We start from the raw sequence: 20153 nt of genomic DNA on the forward strand, positions 1-20153 counted from the left end.
TTTTATTCTATAACCTACTGGCAACATTCCTACCAAATTTCACATAAAAATATTGTCATTTAGATCATTTATTTGCAGAAAAATGACAATTGGTCAAAATAGCACAAAAGATGCAGTGTCTTCAGATCTCGAATAATGCAAAGAAAACAAGCTCATATTCATTTTTAAAATACACAATACTAATGCTTTATCTTAGGAAGAGTTCAGAAATCAATATTTGGTGGAATAACCTTGATTTAAAATCACAACTTTCATGTGTCTTGGCATGCTCTCCACCAGTCTTTCACATTGCCGTTGGGTGACTTTATGCTACTCCTGGCGCAAGAATTCAAGCAGCTCGGCTTCTTTTCATGGCTTGTGACCATCCATCTTCCTCTTGATCACATTTCAGAGTTTTTTTTATGGGATTCAGGTCTCGAAATTGGGCTGGCCATGACAGGGTCCTGATCTGGTGATACTCCATCCACACCTTTACTGGCCTGGCTGTGTGGCATGGAGCATTGCCCTGCTGGAAAAAACACTTCTCAGAGTTGGGGAACATTGTCAGAGCAAAAGGAAGCAAGTTTTTCTTCCGGGACAACGTTGTACTTTGCATGGCTGAGGTTTGTAAAAGACCATAAGGATTGAACCAAAGCCGACTGGAGGGTCTCCTAGTTCGTCTTCTCTGATGAGTCCAATTTTCAGCTTTGCCCAACACATGGTCGTCTGATGGTTAGACGGAGACCTGGAGAGGCCTACAAGCCACAGAGTCTTGCACCTACTGTGAAATTGGACTCATCAGAGAAGACGAACTAGGAGACCCTCCAGTCGGCTTTGGTTCAATCCTTATGGTCTTTTACAAACCTCAGCCAGGCAAAGTACAACGTTGTCCCGGAAGAAAAACTTGCTTCCTTTTGCTCTGACAATGTTCCCCAACTCTGAGAAGTGTTTTTTTTTAACCTGCCGCTATTCTGAATGTAATTAGCGTCTAACATGCCACTATTCTGAATGTAATTGGTGTCTACACGTCCTTCTTTATCGTAACGCTGATTCACTAGGTGCAACACCCAACCAGGTCCGTGTAGACGCTAATTACATTCAGAATAGCGGCAGGTTCAAATACACCTGGCTAAACAGGAAACAAACAGCCCACACTGAGCATTTTCGTGCACCTAGCCTATAGTTTCATCCCAGTGGCATTGAACGCATGCGCAGTAGGACACAGTGTGAGTAACTCGTGCCATGTGCTGCTTCTGTCGCCAATGTACAACTTATTGACATTCGGGAAGGGATATCGTTGCCATATCTCCTGTCCTGTGGATGTCTCACGTGTGTGCTGCGACACATTTCATTGCACATTTAGTCAAGACAGGCAATCCAACAAGAAGGTACCTTCAAGTCGTTAAAACGTTCGAAAGCTTCATCTATTAAAGTTCCGTTCTTTAATAGTTTTTAGGTAATGTCAGTTAATATGTATTCTTGCGTGTGTGATTGTTTTGGTGGTTCCAATAAAATTGTGCTCACAGTTTAAGTCTGTTTAAAGTAAAGATGTAGTAGGCTACAAGTGTACTTTCATTACCATTAATATACTTACTGTACTATCATTTAAGGTCACTATCAGCGCTAAGGTTTAATTCAGGAATAGTTGAGCGATATTTTGAGCCGATAAATCGGCTATTCTAATGAAGAAAAACGTTATACAAACCAGAGGAGTCTACAATCCATTCAGTGTGAGTCTTTATAGAGTGCGACTGGGTTGAAGCTGCTGGGTACAACCCATGTTTATTTCTATGGGTACAACCAAAGAACTTCGGTAAATACATATCTGCGGCTCTGTAGACCGATACTACATTGCCCATATGTGCTGCAATGGATAGCATAGGGGTGGCTACTGGGTAATGTTGGTCCGCTACCTTCCCATCATGCCATATTGCATTCCACGTATTCTCTGACGTACACGTCGCAGCTGTGATGGCTGCAGTCGAGGTGGCAGTTGTCGACGTGCAACCCAACCAAAATAAAGTTATCTTGTAGAGAAGACATCGCAAAGCCGCAGGACTTTACAATTCACTTACGTCTAATCAACTTTATTCAACCGTTTCAGCTGTATTGGTGTGCTCTGGGTTTTGCAACGAATCAGCTACGGTAACGTTACAGCAGGAACCTTCACGGAGCAAAACACGTAGCTAGCAATTGCTAGCCAGCTAAGTTACAACCGGCGCCCTTAATGATTTCTCAATGTGGAGGCTAGCCCTAAAACATCTGCCCTGGCGCTGCTGACCTGGAGCTTAATTGTCAGCGCCACATGAGACATGTACAGATGAAAATAGGCCGTTTCTTCTTTGTCGGGGAAGCCAAAAGACGGGACGGGACCACCGTTAACTTAGCTTAAAGTAGCAATACAATTAGCTATCACTAGATAGCAAACCTGCCTGGCCTGTCACTGTTTTGACTGAGCGACCATGTCTTCCTGGCTTGGTGGATTGGGCTCAGGGCTTGGCCAGTCACTCGGCCAGGTTGGAGGAAGTCTATCGTCGTTTACAGGACAAATCTCGAATTTCACCAAAGACATACTTCTGGAGGGGGCGGAGGAAGTTGGAGGTAAGTGTATCCTTACCTGTTACGACGAGCCGGCTAGTTAGCAAAATAACGTTGGCTGTCAAAGCCAGCAACATTATCGACCATATGGATGACAGATTCTTACGTTTCAGCGTCCTGGGAACTGTTACAATAATTGCATTAGGAGTTGTCAGCTGCGCTTGATAAATTAGAACATTTCTTAAAACCTGTCCCAACCTAATCAGAAATAGACAATAAAAGAAATGATGATTGCCTGTGGTTTCTTTGCGGAGAGACGTGTCATATATGGTGTAATGTGAACGAGAAGCCTACATTCAACCAATGTTGTCTTTATGTCAATATGTTGACCCTGTCAACACTAAACACACAGTCCAACAGACAGCACGGACAGAGAACTTTGGTCATCTCATTCCAGCATTATAATAGATAGCGATGAATGACTCACCTGCCAAAGATAAGGTCATTACGCTAGGAATTTGAAACATTTTATCTCACCAGTGGAGCACCTTTTAAATAATGTAAATCTCAGCTTACTAGTGGATAGGGTACCGTCAGTCTGTGTTTATTTTAAGCGATTGATCGTTTGTTTACTAATTGGTAGGCTATACAAATGCTTGTTTATTGACATGAGTTTTAGTCTCAGTTTTAGTTTTAGTCTTAGTCTAGAGAGGAAGCAAAGCTACACATACTAAGTAAACAAATTACCTCCATCACATAAGTATAAAGTCTCTAATTGAATTACACTACCTGATAGATTCCTGAACATTTATAGGTTAATATGTGTATAACCTCATGAGCCTAGGCATGAAAACAGCTGCTGGTTGTGTTGTTTAAGCCCATGGCTCAGTCTTGTGTAGCCAGCCGAGTGGAGGGGTGTCACATGCTCCTAGCACTGCTATCACTGTGTAGCAGAACTCCTAACTTGATTTCAGACAGATCACATTGCTCTTGCATGCCACGATTTAAAGGGACAGTGTCACAGCCTGATGAATGTATTTTTAGTAATGTAAATAAGACTGGCATCTTGACAATTTTTTGTCATTTGTCCCACATTCCTCTCACAAACACACAATCCATTATGCTAATTACATTACAGGAATAATGTCATAACATGATGTTGTATTTTGCATGACACTGCATGACTTTCTCACTGACAGATGCTGCCACAGAGTTGCAGGTGTCCAAATCTAGACTGGAGTACCTGGAAGCTACCTCTGCTTCACAGAAATCTGAGGTCTGCTGATCTTTTATGTTCTAGTGTTAAATATGAACACATTTCAGAATATCTCAGTTATTAAATATAGCCGTGCCTGTTTTAGATGCCTCTCTGAGATGTGTACGTGTTGGGAAGGGCTTTTTACATGTGTGTTTGTGTGTCGTGTTTGTCCTACTGCAGTATGACCGTCTTCAAAAGATCCATGCAGAACTGGAGGAAAGGTTTGAAGCGTCTGAGCTGCAGAATAAACAGCTGTCTACAGAATACAGGACCATCCTGCAACAGAAAGAGGTATCCAGTCCCTATATAGACTTAGGCAACAAGAAGTGGCTGTGAAGACCTGTTTATTATGTTTGTTTTGCAGTGTGTAACATATCATTTAATCAAAGTACAGGCACAGTAAGAGATAATAATGTGTGCGTTTGTGTGTGTGTGTGTGTGTGTGTGTGATTAGGTGGAAATCAGCCACTTCAAGGCTCGGCAGAGTGCCCTGCAGGAGGAGATGCAGAAGCTGGAGCGCTCAGCCCATCATGCAGCCGCCTCCGGCTCCTCCCTCTCCTCAGAGCCTGCCCTGCTTCCTGTGACAACCTCGGCTACCGGCACCACCTCCTCCTCCTCCTCCTTCATGCGCCACTCCACTGGTGCCCACCAGGGCTTCCATGGTGACGAGATGGACTTCAGCGACGTGCTGTGGTCCCAGCAGGAGATCAACCGCCTGTCCAACGAGGTGCACCGGCTGGAGGCAGAGGCGTCCCACTGGAGACGTTCGGCCCAGGTAGAGCATGCCCATGTTCCTGCCCCTCCCCTAGTCAGAGGTCCCATTCATCAGTGGAATATTTATATACGTTTTGGTGATAACAGCGTCGCTGTTGTGTTTAACTCAGGCCTCCCAAACATCAGGAGGAGAAAGTGGAGACCAGGGCGAAATGCTGAAGCTGCAGAGGATTATCAAGGTTTGAGCATCCGAGGCACATGACACTATTTAGTTAGAGAAACTAAGCAGCTCCTATATAAGGGTCTTGTTGTTAGGCCATTTAAGGCCTGCTGTTTTATACCTCAATTCAGTGGTCAGAACTCCCAGATCAGATTTACTCTTCAGTGTTAAAAATAAAATTCTTGCAGGTTTTTGAATGCAAGATCTCCATACTTTTTTATGTTACTCCTGACAGACAGCAATTGATAAGTGTTCATGGAAAGGGAATGAAAACATCTTGCAAGCTTGGGACATCTAGATATCTGTCATTTTTGTTCACACACTGGCATCCAGAGGCAATCCAAACCACCCTATCTGTTCTTGGGCTTCATAGAGATCCGACTTGAAAATACAATCATGTGGCACACCTGATAGTTAATGCATCCTAGTGCGGTCATATGCTTTATTTTGCTTTGAAAAGACCCGTGTAACTGGAATTGAAGACACAAAACTACTTCCTCCTGTTAAACTGTTAGATTTGTCTTTAATCTGGTCTGTGTCAGAGACAAAGTGACAATGACATATCTGTTTGAGACACTCGTACTCGTGCTCTTTCACACTCTCTCTGTTCTATTCTCTCGTTCTCAGGAACTGAGGGAGTCTATGGGCCATGAGGTAGACCAGCACCAGCATGAGCTGACGGCGCTGCAGGATGTCCAGCGGCAGAAGATGGCCGAGGTCACACGCAGACACCGCCAGGAGCTGGCCGAATATGAGGAGCGCATCGAGGAGCTGGAGGAACAGATACAGCATGGTAGGAGCCTATGAGGAGCATCTTTGGAATGGATCATAGTGCTGAAGCCATATATATATACATGGTTAAAGGACAGTTTGAAAACGTCCTTTCAGACCTCTTCTGTGTTTATGCTCAGTACTGATTTAGAAGAGATTAAATGTATTTCAGGTGTGAAATTGTGGATTAGCAGAAGTGGGAGTGTTTTCATGGGGTTCTAAGTGTGCTGGCGCCAATGCGACCACTGCTAAATTACCACTCTGATAACTTCATAGGCCAGTTTTTAAAGTTCATCATAGTAGTTCTAGGAATCTTTCGGGGTTATTTAAAAAAATAAAACTGTTGTTGTGAGATTCAGCTCATTTGTTTAGGGTGAACTTATTTCCACAATGATCTCCACATTCCTCCTTCACAACATAAGCAGAAGCTTCTATTAGATGTTAAGCAATGTAAACATAACTTGAATAATAAATGAATTCCTATATTCATGAGAACAGCACAGGAACACAATGGCATAGAAGGCTTTTTGGAATGCAATGTGTGTGGTTCTGATTTATAAAGTTTTGTCCCAGTTGTTCAAAACCAAATATTTCAAAGGCACAGTTTCTGCAGCAAACATTGTCAGCCGGTTAACAGTGACTTTAGTTGACCACCAATGATACTGGCAGCTGCTTTTTTAAATTTGTGTGTAAGATCTATTCTCATCCTTCCAATCATCTCTTATCGCAGACAGCGACCTCAGCCCAGCATCCCTCAATCCTCCAGGGCACGAGCATCAGGACAACAAGCTACTCGAGCTGAGGGCCAGCCTGGAGGAGTCTGCCAGTCAGCGGGCCGCTCTAGAGCAGGAGCGGGAGGAAGCGAGAGCAGAGAACGCTGAGCTGATGCACAACTATAGCCGCTTGCAGAGCTCGGTGTCCGAGCTGCAGGCACGCGTACAAGAGCAGGAGGGCAAGGCCATGCTCAAGGCCCAGCAGGATGCAGAGATCCAGGCACTAAAGAAGGCACTCAATGGTAAAATGGGGGAAAAACTACAGATTTGTTTCAGTTAATCAGTACCATTTCAAGTTCAGTATGCAGTGTCTTCATTACACAGTAGACAGCATAGCTTGAAGTTTGGTTTCCTTTGTTCTTTTAGCTGACTGTTCTGTACCCTTTTATTTAGTTTGATATAATGAACAGGTCTGGTTTCAGAAAAGAGGTTACCGTCTTTTTAGGAATATGATAAATAAGAGTTATCCATTTTGTTTTGTTGTGTTTTAGGGGCAGAGCAAGAGATAACCAAGTTAAAAGATCTCATTGAGGTTTGTATGTGGACTTGCTTTCCTTGTCTTTATTCACAGTGTCTTTTCTGCTGTTGCGATTTCTATTATGCTGCTGGCATTTTACGTATTATTTACATATTCTTTTCAGAGTGAGCCTAAGACTGAGGTTGAACATGCAGACATCCTGGAGCTCAACACAATAATTGGAACCCTGAAAACTGAGAAGGATGAGCTGGAAAAAGAAATGGTGGGTGCTCATATCTGTGTGTATGTCCGTTGATGAGGCTATGCTGACCAAGTTTAGAAGATACCCAAGAATGCAGATGGTGATTAATGAGAAGACATTTGTTTAGAAACCTAAATCTGACCCTCTCCATGGAGTGCTGTGCAGTTTTGCTGTTATTTAGTTATTTAATTGTCCATCATCGTGCATTTTAATAAGCCCTTTCCAGATCAATATAAACTGACTTCTTGTTTTCCCTCGTCCATATCGGTAGCATACCTTAGCAGCAAGACTGCAGACTGCAGAGGATAGAGCAGCAGAGGCTACGGTTGGAGAGTCTGTGGGTGTGGAGCAGGGGGAGGTGGCAGAGCTGAAGGCCCAGCTTGAGAAGGAGAAGCAGGCTTTGACTCAAGCCCAACTGGATCAGGACACACTAACTGCAGAGCTGGATGAACTGGATAGGCAGAACCAGGAAGCCACACAGGTCTGTCATGTCACAGTAACATTTACGTTTTTCATTTAGCACTTGAATATTTTGCTTGCTTATATCAAAAATATCTGTTCTGTTTGTAAATTGCATCGCAAAAGTATGTGTTTTGTCTCTGCAGCATTTGATTGCCCTGAAGGATCAGCTCTCCCGCCAGAGAACTGAAGCTGATGATGAGATGATCCATCTGCAGTCAGACCTCAGTGCAGCTCAGGACCAGAAGGGGGCGCTGCAGGAAGAACTTGAGGCTATGAAGGAGAAACTCAGCCAGAGTGCCTTTACCTTGAATGATTTACACATGGGCAAGCAACAGCTGGAGGCAACAGTAAAGGAGTTGAGAGACAAACTGAGCAAGTCACAAGAGCAGGCCAAAGAGATTCGACATGAGGCCTCCGAGCTGAAAGCAACATTGAAGGAACGAGAGAGTGAGCTGGAAATGGTCCAGCACAATCTGGGCGAAGCTGGGGAGAAAGAGGGTGAATCAGAGGTACATAGAAAAGAGCTGGACGACAAGGAGAGGGAGCTGGATGAGGTCAGGACGGAGCTGGCGGAGATGAGAAACTCCCACGAGAAGGTGAAATCCGAGGACTATGAGATGAAAATGGAGAACCGCCGGCTGAAGGAAGAAGGCACAGATGCGCTGGCTAAGGTGGAGGAGCTAAGTAGGCTTGTGCGGGATGGCCAGGCAGGCCTTAGCAGGACAGTGCTGGAGAAGGACACCCGCATCGAGGCGCTTAAGCTGGAGAAAAGCCAACTGGAAGGCGAGCTGACCCAAGCCGAGAAGCGCCTCTCTGGCCAGTCCAAGCAATACCAGCAGACCATTGAGGAACTGAGTCGAGCCCGGTCCATGGATGCCTCTGCCCTGCAGACTGAGCATGAGCGGGCAGTCAAACTCAACCAGGAGAAGGACCTGGAAATTGGTCAGCTGAGAAGAGATATTGAGCAGCTGACAGCTGACCACAAGGACACCAACGAGATGCTTTCCATCACCGTGGCAGGGCAGAAGCAGCTTACTGAGCTCCTGCAAGAGAAGGATGGCTTTGCGGAGTTGCTCAAAGCTAAGGCAGCAGAGACACAGAAGGAGATGGACGAGACCATTGCCAGAGCAAATCAGGAGAACCACTCCTTGAAACGTTCGGTGGAGGAAAAGGACAAGCAGCAAGGTGTTATGAAAGAGGAGAACAGCCACCTGAAGGAGGAGATCGACAGACTAAAGGACCAACAAAGCCGGCCGCAACCGATGTCTGAACCCCGGACATTAGATATCATCACGGAGCTAGAGACAGAGGTTACCCAGTTAAGAGTCGCTCGTGATCGGCTTGACGAGGAAGCACAGTCCCTGAGGGCAGCAGTGGAGGAGCAGCGAAGCACTCTCCTCCAGGCCCAGCATGCCTTGCAGGTCCAACAGAGTGAGCTGGAGCAAGCGCGATCACGGCATGAACAGACCACCCTCAACTACGAGCGGCTCATCACAGCCAAGGATGAGGAGATCGCTCACCTCCAGGAGGCCGCAGAGAATCCGCTCCAGTCCCCACCTAGCAGGGATATCCTGCAGGAGGACGACAAGACCCAGTCACTCAGTAGGGACAATGGCGATGAGAAGCACGAATTCTCAAAGGTGGAGATCGAGAAACTGGTGAAGGGCATTAAGGAGAAAGAGAATGAGATAAGCCAGCTGAATGAGAAGAACCTGTCCCTGACCAAACAGCTGGACCAGCTGGTGGTGTCCCATGATGAGATGGGCAGGCTTTCTCAGATGTTGAGGCAGAAGGATCTGGAGATCCAGACCCTCCACGCTCGGGTGTCCATGAGTGGTGCAGGGGGCCACAGCCAGGACGTGCTCTTCCTCCAGCAGCAGCTGCAGGCCTACGCGGTAGAGCGGGAGCAAGTCCTCGCTGTGCTCAATGAGAAGACACGGGAGAACAGCCAGCTGCGCTCTGACTACCACCATCTCATGGATATCGTAGCCGGGAAGGAGCAGGCTCTCCTTAAGCTCCAGCAGGAGAACCAGCGGATCTCCTGCTCCAGCGATCCCACGGGGAGCCAGGAGATGTTCCGTGAGACCATCCAGAACCTGTCCCGCATCATCCGTGAGAAGGACATTGAGACTGATGCGCTTACACAGAAGTGTCAGACGCTGGTGTCTGTCCTCCAGGCGTCGTCGGTCGGCGGTGGCGGGTCAGGCGTGAGCAGCAACCAGTTTGAGGAGCTGCTGCAAGAGCGTGACATGCTGAAGCAGCAGGTGAAGAAGATGGAGGAGTGGAAGCAGCAGGTGATCACCACAGTGAAGAACATGCAGCACGAGTCGGCACAGCTGCACGAGGAGCTGCTCAAGCTGCAGGGCCAGGTGACAGCCGACAGCGCCTCCAGCTCCAGCCTGTCTGGCGACTATGCCCGTCTCATCCAGAGCTACGAGCAGAAGGAGAAAAGGCTGGGCTCTCTCGGCCAGCAACTTGTCCATGTGCAGCAGAGTATTAGTCAGCTCAGCAGTACCAAAGAGGTCCTGCTGGGGAAACTCGATTGTGTAGCACAGAGCCCCGATACTTTGGTTATGGCCCCACCTCCAACGGCTGCCCCTCCAGTTGCAGTGGAGTCCCCCAGCCAGCAGGGAGCAGCAGCTACAAACGAGGGGCTGAGACAGGAACTGGAATTCTTGCGCCGCCAGCTGGCTGAACGCAATGTTACTGTCCAGACGTTGCAGGAGAACAACGGACGTCTGTCAGACGCAGCTGCTGCCTCCGAAGGTGAACAGCGGGGAAAGGCAGAGTCGATGCGGCAGCTCCGTGAGCGACTAGAGTCGATTCAGCGCTCGCTTCGGGAGAAGGACCTGCTGATCCAGTCCAAAGGTGAGCAGCTGAGCCAGGCGACCGAAAGCCTGCGGAACCGCGAGAGCGACAACGAGCTTCTCCGCCAGGCAGTCACCAATCTTAAGGAACGGGCACTGATCCTGGAACTTGATGCCCGCAAGCTTCGTGAAGAGAACGAGCAGGTGGTGGCACGCTCTCGGGAGAAGGAGTCTGAGTTCCGGGCGCTCCAGGAGACCAACATGCAGGTGTCGCTACTGCTGCGCGAGAGGGAGTTCCAGTGGAATTCTGCCAGCGAGAAGGCCGCTGCCATGGAGAGGATGCTCAAGGACAGAGAACAGGTCAGTCACATATCTAGCGTAAAGTGGGTTTAATCATAGGTTCAACAAGTTCGGTAGGTAACACAGAGTTAAAATGCCTCTCTAAGGACAGTGTAGGTCTGTCTGCAATGAGAGGGTTTTCAACAAATTCTTGTTTCCCTACATTTTGAAGTCCACATTCCAAGACAGCTAAGAAATCCCTGGAAATAAACAGGTTTCAGACAGAATATCAAGGTTCAGGTGTTAGAAATATATTTCAAGCTCCTGTGGTTTCATTTTTCTTTGATTAGTTTTTATATTCAGATGTACTCGCTGATCTTGTCCTGCAGGGCAAGTCGGGTGAACTGAACCAGCTGCTGAACGAAGTGAAGTCCATGCAGGAAAAGGCTGTGACATTCCAGCAGGAGAGGGATCAAGTGATGCTGGCACTCAAACAGAAGCAAATGGACACCACAGCTCTTCACAGTGAGGTGGGAGGGATGACACCAGTCACTGATCTGACCAAATGCTGTCTTTGAAATGGAGTTGGGGTGTCTTCCTGTCGTTGTAAATGGAATTTACCTGAATTTGTTGTACCTCAGGAAATTGAAATTAAATGTAAACATTTAGCATGATTTAGTGTGTGATGTACTTCACATTGTTTGTTTTCAGTTACAATCAAGATGATTAGAGATTTAAATTTTCTCTCTCATAATCACAAGCACCATTACCACCATGTTTGTAAGCGTCACTGTGTACACAGTCTGTGTAATCCAAAAACATGTTGTGTGTGTGACTGCAGACGCAGCACCTGCGGGACAAGGAGCAGCGGCAGCAGCAGGAACTGGGGCGCCTGCGCAACCACCTTCTGGAATCAGAGGACTCGCACACGCGGGAGCTTGTGGCCGCCGAGGACCGTGAGGCTGAGCTGAGACGTAGGGTGGCATTGCTGACATCATCCTCCAGTGCAGTGGAAAACGCCAGGTAAGATGGCTGTGAGGTGGCCTTAAGTTACCATGTCAGTAAAAGTTAAGATACAGCCTCTGATGGCCACTAGCCAGGTATTGGGAAGTTGTCTGCATGCTGAGGGTAGTTTGTGTATCACTCAGTTTCGTCAGGTTGTAAATAAGTGTTTGTGGCTGAACAAAGGAGAAGAGGTTGTGTTTGTCTTGAATTGTCTCCATACTGTAGTTAACAATGCTGTATGTGTGCACACGTGCAGTCAGCAGGCCAGTCTGCAGGTGGAGTCCCTACAGGAGCAGCTGAATGGGGTGATCATGCAGAGAGATGAGGCGCTGCTGCAGCTGCGCGCAACCCAGGAGCAGCTCAACCAGTACGCCATGTCCCTCTCTAACCTGCAGATGGTGCTAGAGCAGTTCCAGCAAGGCAAGACCCGTTACTCCCCATGACAAAGTTCTTTCCAAAAATAAAATATATATTCAGGTACAGTGGTATTCAGTGACTAGTACACTGATTTTAGGTTTGACAGTTGCAAATTAACTAAATTGTCAGGATAGTCTAGTGATTGACTTGATGTGTTTGTTGTTCTTGTCATGTTGATTTGATTGACCGTGTCCTATCTCTTCTCCTCCTCTCTTCCCTTCCCTTCTGCAATCCCCACCCCCTTCTCTCTTCCTGTTAAAAGGAAGTTTTTCCTTGCCACTATTACTGGGCTCTGTAAAGCTCTGAAATGATGAGCCCACTTATGCTTGCTCTAGCAGGGTTCAGGCTGGGCTCTGTAAAATGCCTCGATGCCAATTCAATTTCTATTGGCACTACATAAATAAAATTGAATTGAATTGAACAGTCTCATGAACTTAACTAATGCTTAGTTCTCTCTCTTTGCAGAAGAGAAGGCCATGTACTCAGCAGAGCTGGACAAGTACAAGAGGGAGAAGGAGGAGTGGAGGAGAAAAGCAGAGAAGTTTGCAGATGAAGCTGCAGCCATGAAGGTAGATTAGCACCGTGACTGTGCTCACTTAAATACAGCGCTGCTTGTGAAGTTGTCATGGTATTGCATCATTTCCTGTAATGCGGCAGCCTGACTCATGATTGTCTGTCTGTGTGTGTTTCGTAAAGCTGAACCTTGATGAGGCCACTGCTGCACTGGACTCCGCTTCAAGACTGACTGACCAGTTGGATTTCAAAGAGGAGCAGATTGAAGATCTACAAAAGCAAGGTTTACTGAAACTACTCTCCTGAATTTGACAGTATTCATCCATAATATATCCTAGGCTCCACAGATGTACATTCATTCCCTAACTTTAAGAGTTAGACATTTCTTAAAGACTGCCATGCATGTAGTAATCTCATAGCTCTACCTTCTGTAATTCAGTCTCTGAGCCTAAATGTGCCTAAATGCCTGCGTTAGTGTAAAATCACCAGACCTAATGTTAACTGAGTATAGTGGTTCCTTGTCTGAGATCTCGGGCAAAAGAATGTAGAATGCATCTGCTACGTGTGTCTAGGCTCTTAGAGGCGGCCGGGGTGCTTGCGTCGGAAATTCCTCACAGGCCCTGACTGACAGCACGTATGTTTTATTACCTTCTGCACCCAGCCAAACCCTGAGCGGATCTGTCTTCTGTTCTCCATGGCCGTCAAATCTCGGGCCCTTTCCTCCAGATCTACAGGCAGGCACGGTCTGACGGGCTTATCTGCTGGCTGGAATAACACAACTAAAAATCCATCACACTTTCAAGCTCATTGCTGACCCAGCAGGGTTGCCCTTTCCCAGACCAAGGCACACTCGTATCACACTTCTCATAATGACATCACGAGACATTCTCAGACATTCTCACCGTGAACCCCCCACCCCAAACCCCACCACACCTCCCTTGTGTGATTGCCGAATTCCTCAGGCACTGCCTCAAGACCCCTGGCATGAGATTGAGCTTGTTTGTTCTGCCAAATCACTGTGTGAAATGGTTAAATAAGGCTATGCTCTGGCTGACCGGGCGCTTTGTCCTGCACTGCCAGGACCGGTGCTGATCAGGGGGGGCTTTACTTTGGCATGTCTTCCTGGTCCCTTCGTGCAGCTATGCTCAGACAGAGAATGAATCCCTCAGGTCAGACTTGTACCAGACATCTGGAAAGCAGCAGAGTGCAAGAGCTGTGAGATAAGAATGTTTGTGTGTGTGTTTGTTCTTGCAGTGAGCGTGAGGCAAGAGATGCTAGAAGATTCCCAAAACAAGTTAGTGAACTTGCTCAACAGCACTGAGGGCAGAGTGGACAAGTAAGTTGAAGACTGCATTCAATGCCGTATGAGTACAAACAAGCATAAACTATTACGGCATGACCGTCTATATGCTGTGAATATGAACACATGGAGAAGAGATGTTGTTCTTATTTAATGCCCACAGGGTACTCATGAGGAACCTGTTCATGGGGTACTTCCACACACCGAGAAACAAGCGCTCAGAGGTGCTGAGGCTCATGGGTAGTGTCCTTGGAGTGGAACGAGAGGAGGTTGACAGCGTAAGCAGCACACACACACACACACGCACAGTTACACATTATTGAGTCACTTTTCCTAAATCAGTGTAAAACTAAAAGGTCTCTGTACTTAAATAACATGACAAGTCCTCTGCGTGTATTGGACAGTATTCTTCCTGCATTGTTGATGTCTCTGTCCTTTAATCTGTTGTTTCCTTGGACCTGTGACATGGCTCATGAGGTCACTCTCTTTCGTAACATGCTCTTCTGTGCTTTCTCAATCATCAATCGTCCGCATGAATCAGTGCTTTCTGAGATTTCTCAATTCCCTTGTGGTATTAAACCACCATTAGGTCAGCAACAACTCACAACCTTTACATCAAGGGATTGGAATAGGACCCTGTTTCTCATGAGTGTTTTACTACAGATACCCAACTACCAGCTGAGTGAAATGATTTTCTCTCTCTCTTTGTCAAGGGTCTGTTGGTCATTTGTTTTTGTTGGATCCATGCCAAGAGAGACTTGTCTCACTTATGATTTGTTCAGCATTATGACATAACTAATAATAGTAATTTACTACAATCAAAAGTTGATAAATTAAGTCATTTTACCATATTACCACCAACATACCATGGTCATCTGAAATAGCATTATATTGCTAGGATGTTGGAAGTAGAACAAACAAGGATGAATTTTCCTTGGAAGGGTTCATTGTTTTCCTTGCTCTTAATACCTTTCGATTTCAAGGATTAAATATTTTTTTTGTTTCTTGGAGACCATTAGACTGAAGTGCTACAGTTATAAGATGGGAATGTGGACCTCTATTGAGAGCTTTATATACTCAGCAGTGTGTGTTTGTGTCTGTGTCGTTATCTTTCTACCCTTTTTGATGTTCCAGAACAGCTTAGATGTAAGCTTTTGCTGTGTGTCTGCTTAGCCACTTTAAACACAGTTGATTTTGGTAGAATTGAAAAAGTATTCAAGTAGCTTTTTAGGCAGTGCATATTTTCGAGTCCTATCATATGACATTGCCAAGAGTTTATCAGGAGATTGATGAAATCTCAAAACCAAATACTTTGGGGGAATATTGTCTCACATTACAGTAGAAATACTTTGATGGGCAGCATGGTGTAAGCAGTCCGGTTTGTTTTGGCACCTTGTAGAAGTGTCCTTGACTTAAATGGTGATTTCATTACTTTCGGGGGTCTGTTGTATTTCTGATGGAACTATACGGTATACAACACAAACTGCCAATTGCTAGCATAAGCTAACACATCTCAGGCACTAGACAGCCCCACGCAACCATCATAAAACAATCAGCTCTGCAGCAGTCGTAGGGAGGAGCATCTGAGTCCAGCCCCAGCTTTTAAAAGCATTTCCTCAGCCTCTGTGAATCTACGGCTGAGGCTTGATGGGACAGCTTCCAGCTATTTAGGCCGTATTACCCAACTGCCTTAAAGAAAAACAGATTTGCAAAATGTGATTACAATTCTTCGAAAGGCTTTTTTTACACTTCTGCTCTCTTGAGAGTATTTTCACTCCCCTCCATCAAACTCTTCCCTTCACTATTGCAATTTTCCACTCCAAGATGTGTGTACAGCTCAAATGCTGTTTCAAAATCCTGACCCAGAAACCTACCGTACAATTTGTTTTTTCCAGATGCTTTTTTCTTTTCTTTTAAGAACAGCAGATATTTTCTCCCCACCAAGAAGGTTGAAGTCATTATTTGTTTTGTTTTCCAATAATTTCTGTTGAATTTCTCTGGAGGCGTTTCTTGGATGGATGTTGGGGTATCCATGTCAAGTCCTTCCCGCTCTTTTCCCCCACCAGCAGTGACTAGGGACGGTGGTGATGATTGTGCTTGCAAATATTTCTCATGGGGGTGGTACAGGGACCAAGGTCAAAAGAGAGGATAACTCCTCCTAGTGATCCTTATCTTCCTGAAAGCCAGCTGCTTCTCTCTCTTACCAGTAAATCAGAACCAATAACAGCTAATGGCTTTACAGAAAACACTAAAAACATTTCATCTCATCCTTGAGAACATAGCTGGCAGGAGCTGCTGCGTAGTAAAACATTTTTTGTGTTTGAATGTCACCCAAACAACTATCACATGTACAGATTTATTCTTTGCAAGTATTGCAAGTAAATAATGTAGCTTCTATTGTTAACAAACCCATACAGAGCCCACATGCTTGGAATTTTTTGGTTAGTAAGTCCTATTGCTAGCACCCATGGATTTAGCCTCCTTGCTAGCATTCCTGCCTCTCATGCCCAAGATATTCCAGGTTTGATCCCAGAGTATCATACGGAGTGGTTAAATCAAACAGACAGAGGAAGACAACTGTATGTTGTTCATGCACATCTGCCACCTTAGAAGGATTAAAGAATTCTCACTAGTTGTCTGAAAAACGTCTTTACGATATTCTTAAACAAATATACACAGACTTGTGAGCTCATTTTTACTGGCAAAGATTGAGGTTCATCATAAAGACACATTTCTGGCCTTCTTTGGTTGATACATTTAGCCAAAGCGGCATCTGGTCTTGTATAATGAGGACTTCAGCATTCCTGTGAGCATTCCATTGTAGGTTACACAGTCATTGTAGTATCTCAAAACACTGGCTCTATTTTGGTCCATTTATAACAGCTTTCCAAGATAAGTGAGTATGTTTGATTATGTATTAACTAATAGGCAATGCTCATTACAGCCACACTGAGGCAGAGGTGATTCAATCAGGGTCTCCCTGCTGGACATGGGTCCTCAGTAAAGTCAACTCCAGTTTTTTTTTTGCAGCAACTGTTGCTAATGCTAACAGCATTTGCTTTTCCTTTTCTCTTTTGTCTTGTTTGCTTTTGGGAATGCAAAGAATCAGATACCTGAAAAAGAAAGAAAATTGCTACAGGCTAAATGTACCAATACAAAAGTTTGTCAGGATGTAGGTAATCCTTTTCTTTTGTAGGTATGGTTTGTATTGCTTGTTTGACTGATTAATACATTTGTTGCATCTAAATAAAGTACATGTACCACAGCTAATCCAAGGAGGCCATTGGTTATTCAAAATGTCCTTCCTAACCCACCAAACTGCATGTTTGAATTTTATTTCATGACCCTCATCAGATCAAAGAATTTCTAGCCGAAATGTTTTTAGCGTGTCATTAACAGCATGTGCCGTATGTTTACTGATCTCCCATCAGATGCTGGAGGATGAGGGGCGGCACGGGGTGACTGGCTGGATGTCCAATTGGCTGGGTGGCAGAGCAGTTCAGAGTGTCCCCAACACTCCGCAGAGGCCGAATCAGGCTCATAGCTTTAACTCGGTGAGCGCGCCCCAACGAGTCAACTTGAAGAGAAATGAAGTGAAAACAGCCCTCTTAATGAAACCTATTCCTTAAAGTCTGTGTTTTTAGAAAACATGCGTGGTAAGGAAAACATTTTTTCAAGCTGTCTTGTTTGTGTATTGGTTCCACAGTCTTTCTCGGAGATGTTTGTGAAGTTCCTGGAAACGGAGTCCACGCCGGCACTTCCAGCACCTAAGCTGCCTGTCTACGACATCAAACCCCTAGGTCCGCCTCCTCCGGGCCGGATGTCCGCCAACACGCCAGCAGCAGGTAATGAACCAACCAGACCAGTGTCCATAATCAAAAGTATTTATTTACAAAATGATCAAAAGTAAAACACACACTATATAATCTAACGTGTGCATTAGTGAGTGAGTGAGTGCCTGCACACCAGAAAGAATGTGTGTGTCTCCTTCTTCCACCTTGTTCTGTGTGCATGTATGTGCATGTATGTGCATGGTCATGAACATGTGTGTTAGGTCAGAAACAAATGAAGTGTGTAAGAGCTCGCACTGCCACTCAATTTATTTAGTGATTGTCTGTTTATTAGATTAGTAATCTAAATCAATTTTGAGGTTGAACAAGTATAAATTAATAATATAATGAGAAATATTATATTCCTGAAGGATTTCTTAAATTAAGGTAGTATATAACTGATGCAAACAAAAATGTTATGAAAACCATTGGTTTTTTTTTGGTGGGTAAAAAATATACTTGGCCGGTAACTTTTTTCATGTATCAGCCATTTTGACTGGTAAAAACATTGTCTGGCAGCAATAGGCTACCAAAAATAGCCCAACATTTTGAAGGAATCTTAATTAATTCTGTTTCTTTAATAACATGTAATGTAGGGCTCTATTTCCTGTCTGGTTTCGCAGTATGGCTCAGGATAGTTTTAATACGATAGTTTCATGGGATTTAATTAGATATGCTCAAACTTTCTGGTTAAGAAAGCATTTTTGGTTTCCACTGTCACCATTCACTTAGTGTTGCCCTCTGTGAGCACCTTATTACGGTTTTCATAGTTTACAGCTCTGCATAATCAAGTAAATAGAATTGAAGTTGGTTCTACTCTATATTCATGTTATGAATTTATCCCTCAACAGGTGGGGCACTAGGACCCGGCAAGCGAGCTTCAGAGTCCAATCCCTTCTTGGCTCCTCGCTCAGCTGCAGTGCCCTTGCTCCATCCTGGAGGTGGCGCTGGAGCAGGCAGTGGGCACCTGCTTATGAAGCCCATCTCTGACTCTCTTCCTTCCTTCACGCCCGTCCCCGTCTCTGCCGAAGCCAGTGGGCTCAAAGACCTACTAAAGCAATGAGTGGTGCCTGACAGTGCCCGTATAAGCACTTTAGCCAATCACAACCAAGACACTATGCAGACTGGACAGCAAAGCCAGGACAATTAGTTATAGCACTGCTATAATGCCGTAAGACCCTCTAATCTACAGATGCAAACATCACATCCCTCAAAGGTGATCCTATTTGGGGTTCTTCCAGACTGTTCCCTTCCCTTTGCTGGGAGGCCACAGTAAGACTTTTTCAGATAACTGGATGCTGCCAAACCAGAAGGTATTTGGTTTGAGGCGATGCTTTGTAGTGTTTAAAACGTCTGGGCCTGAAAAGTTTGCCTTCACTGCACCATATAATCAAGAGGATTTTTTTTGTATTATTTAGTTATTTTAATCGTGCAATTTATCTGGTGTGGGATCCCCCTGATGTCGTCTGGCAAAACCACAGAAGGATTTAAATGGCTGACTGCTTCTGTTAAAACCATACTGATTTTTCCTTCGGTTTTATTTTCTTCCCTTCTTCTCCAGACAGTCTCCAGATATGACAAAGTGTTACAGTAACAACAGCTATCCATGAGGGCTAACGTTTTGTGACTAGGGATGTTGGGCCTCTGTTTGCAATGTGATATAAATATGTTGTTAAACCTGTAAATGATGGATATTTTTCATTCTCTGGCACTGTGGAGAGTGCGCAAATCATACTTTTTTCATCAAATTGAATGAACCTTTGGGTTTGTGAAAACTAAAACATGTACTTTTACAAAGTCTGCTAGCTGCACAAAAATAAACACATTTACAGGATGAAGGTTAGATTTCTTTGTTTAATAAATAATAATTAAAAACATTTTGTGGGTATTGGCAACATGGGATTGGGAGTTGGAAAGCTTCATAGTTACTCTACTGCCTCCTTAAAATTCTGAGCTGTGTAAGGCAATATTGTTACAAAACACGGACTCCACAATGCCTCCATGGTTGGAATTATTTGCACTGTATTCATGATTTGGGCAATATAATTTATAGTTTGGGGAGACATTTTCTTAGCTCAAATTGTCTGCGAACTACCCTCTTCTTATTTAATTGATGAGGTTACAGATTGAAAAGTTTTCAGACACACATGATAAAAAATGTTAATTCGGGCCAAATAGGAACAGCTCTTCTATAAACACTGTTGTACATCCTTTTCCTATCTAAGTTTGAGTTTGTTTCTGTTTATTCTTCCCTTATTATTAATATTTAACTAGAAATATACAGTTGAGGTTAAATTAGATTTTCGTTAAGTAAGTAGTTTCACACAAGTGAACAGTCCCACAATCTCCCCGCCATCAAATCTTTGCTCTTAGCTTCTTTAAATCAGCTTGTCTTACTAGTTGTTGTTTGGTGCCCATGATGACCCTGATTTAGGCCTTACCCAGAATTAAGTCTACTTTACCTCACAAGTGCCAGACTTCAAAGATGTTTCCTTCAGAGTGTGGAGTTGGTGACCGTAGCATTAATATATGATGGTGTAAATGATTATGAATAAGACAAAAGTCATA

General features: G+C 44.7%; 1 protein-coding gene across 1 annotated transcript; it reads left to right on the forward strand.

The window, feature by feature from the left end:
• The first annotated feature begins 1959 nt into the window (after positions 1–1959).
• On the forward strand, positions 1960–20005 carry trip11 (thyroid hormone receptor interactor 11). Its single transcript, XM_080850104.1, has 21 exons — positions 1960–2580; positions 3717–3793; positions 3956–4066; positions 4230–4550; positions 4660–4728; positions 5337–5502; positions 6211–6495; positions 6745–6785; positions 6895–6993; positions 7244–7453; positions 7578–10601; positions 10910–11050; positions 11362–11543; positions 11782–11945; positions 12408–12511; positions 12639–12738; positions 13710–13791; positions 13919–14033; positions 17187–17309; positions 17462–17600; positions 18437–20005. Exons 1-21 carry the CDS (start codon positions 2442–2444, stop codon positions 18646–18648), a joined length of 5904 nt encoding a protein of 1967 aa, XP_080706230.1. The 5' UTR covers positions 1960–2441; the 3' UTR covers positions 18649–20005.
• Positions 20006–20153: the final 148 nt, after the last annotated feature.

This window comes from Sprattus sprattus (genome assembly GCF_963457725.1).
Source record: "Sprattus sprattus genome assembly, chromosome: 13".
In the NCBI taxonomy this organism is placed as follows: domain Eukaryota; kingdom Metazoa; phylum Chordata; class Actinopteri; order Clupeiformes; family Clupeidae; genus Sprattus; species Sprattus sprattus.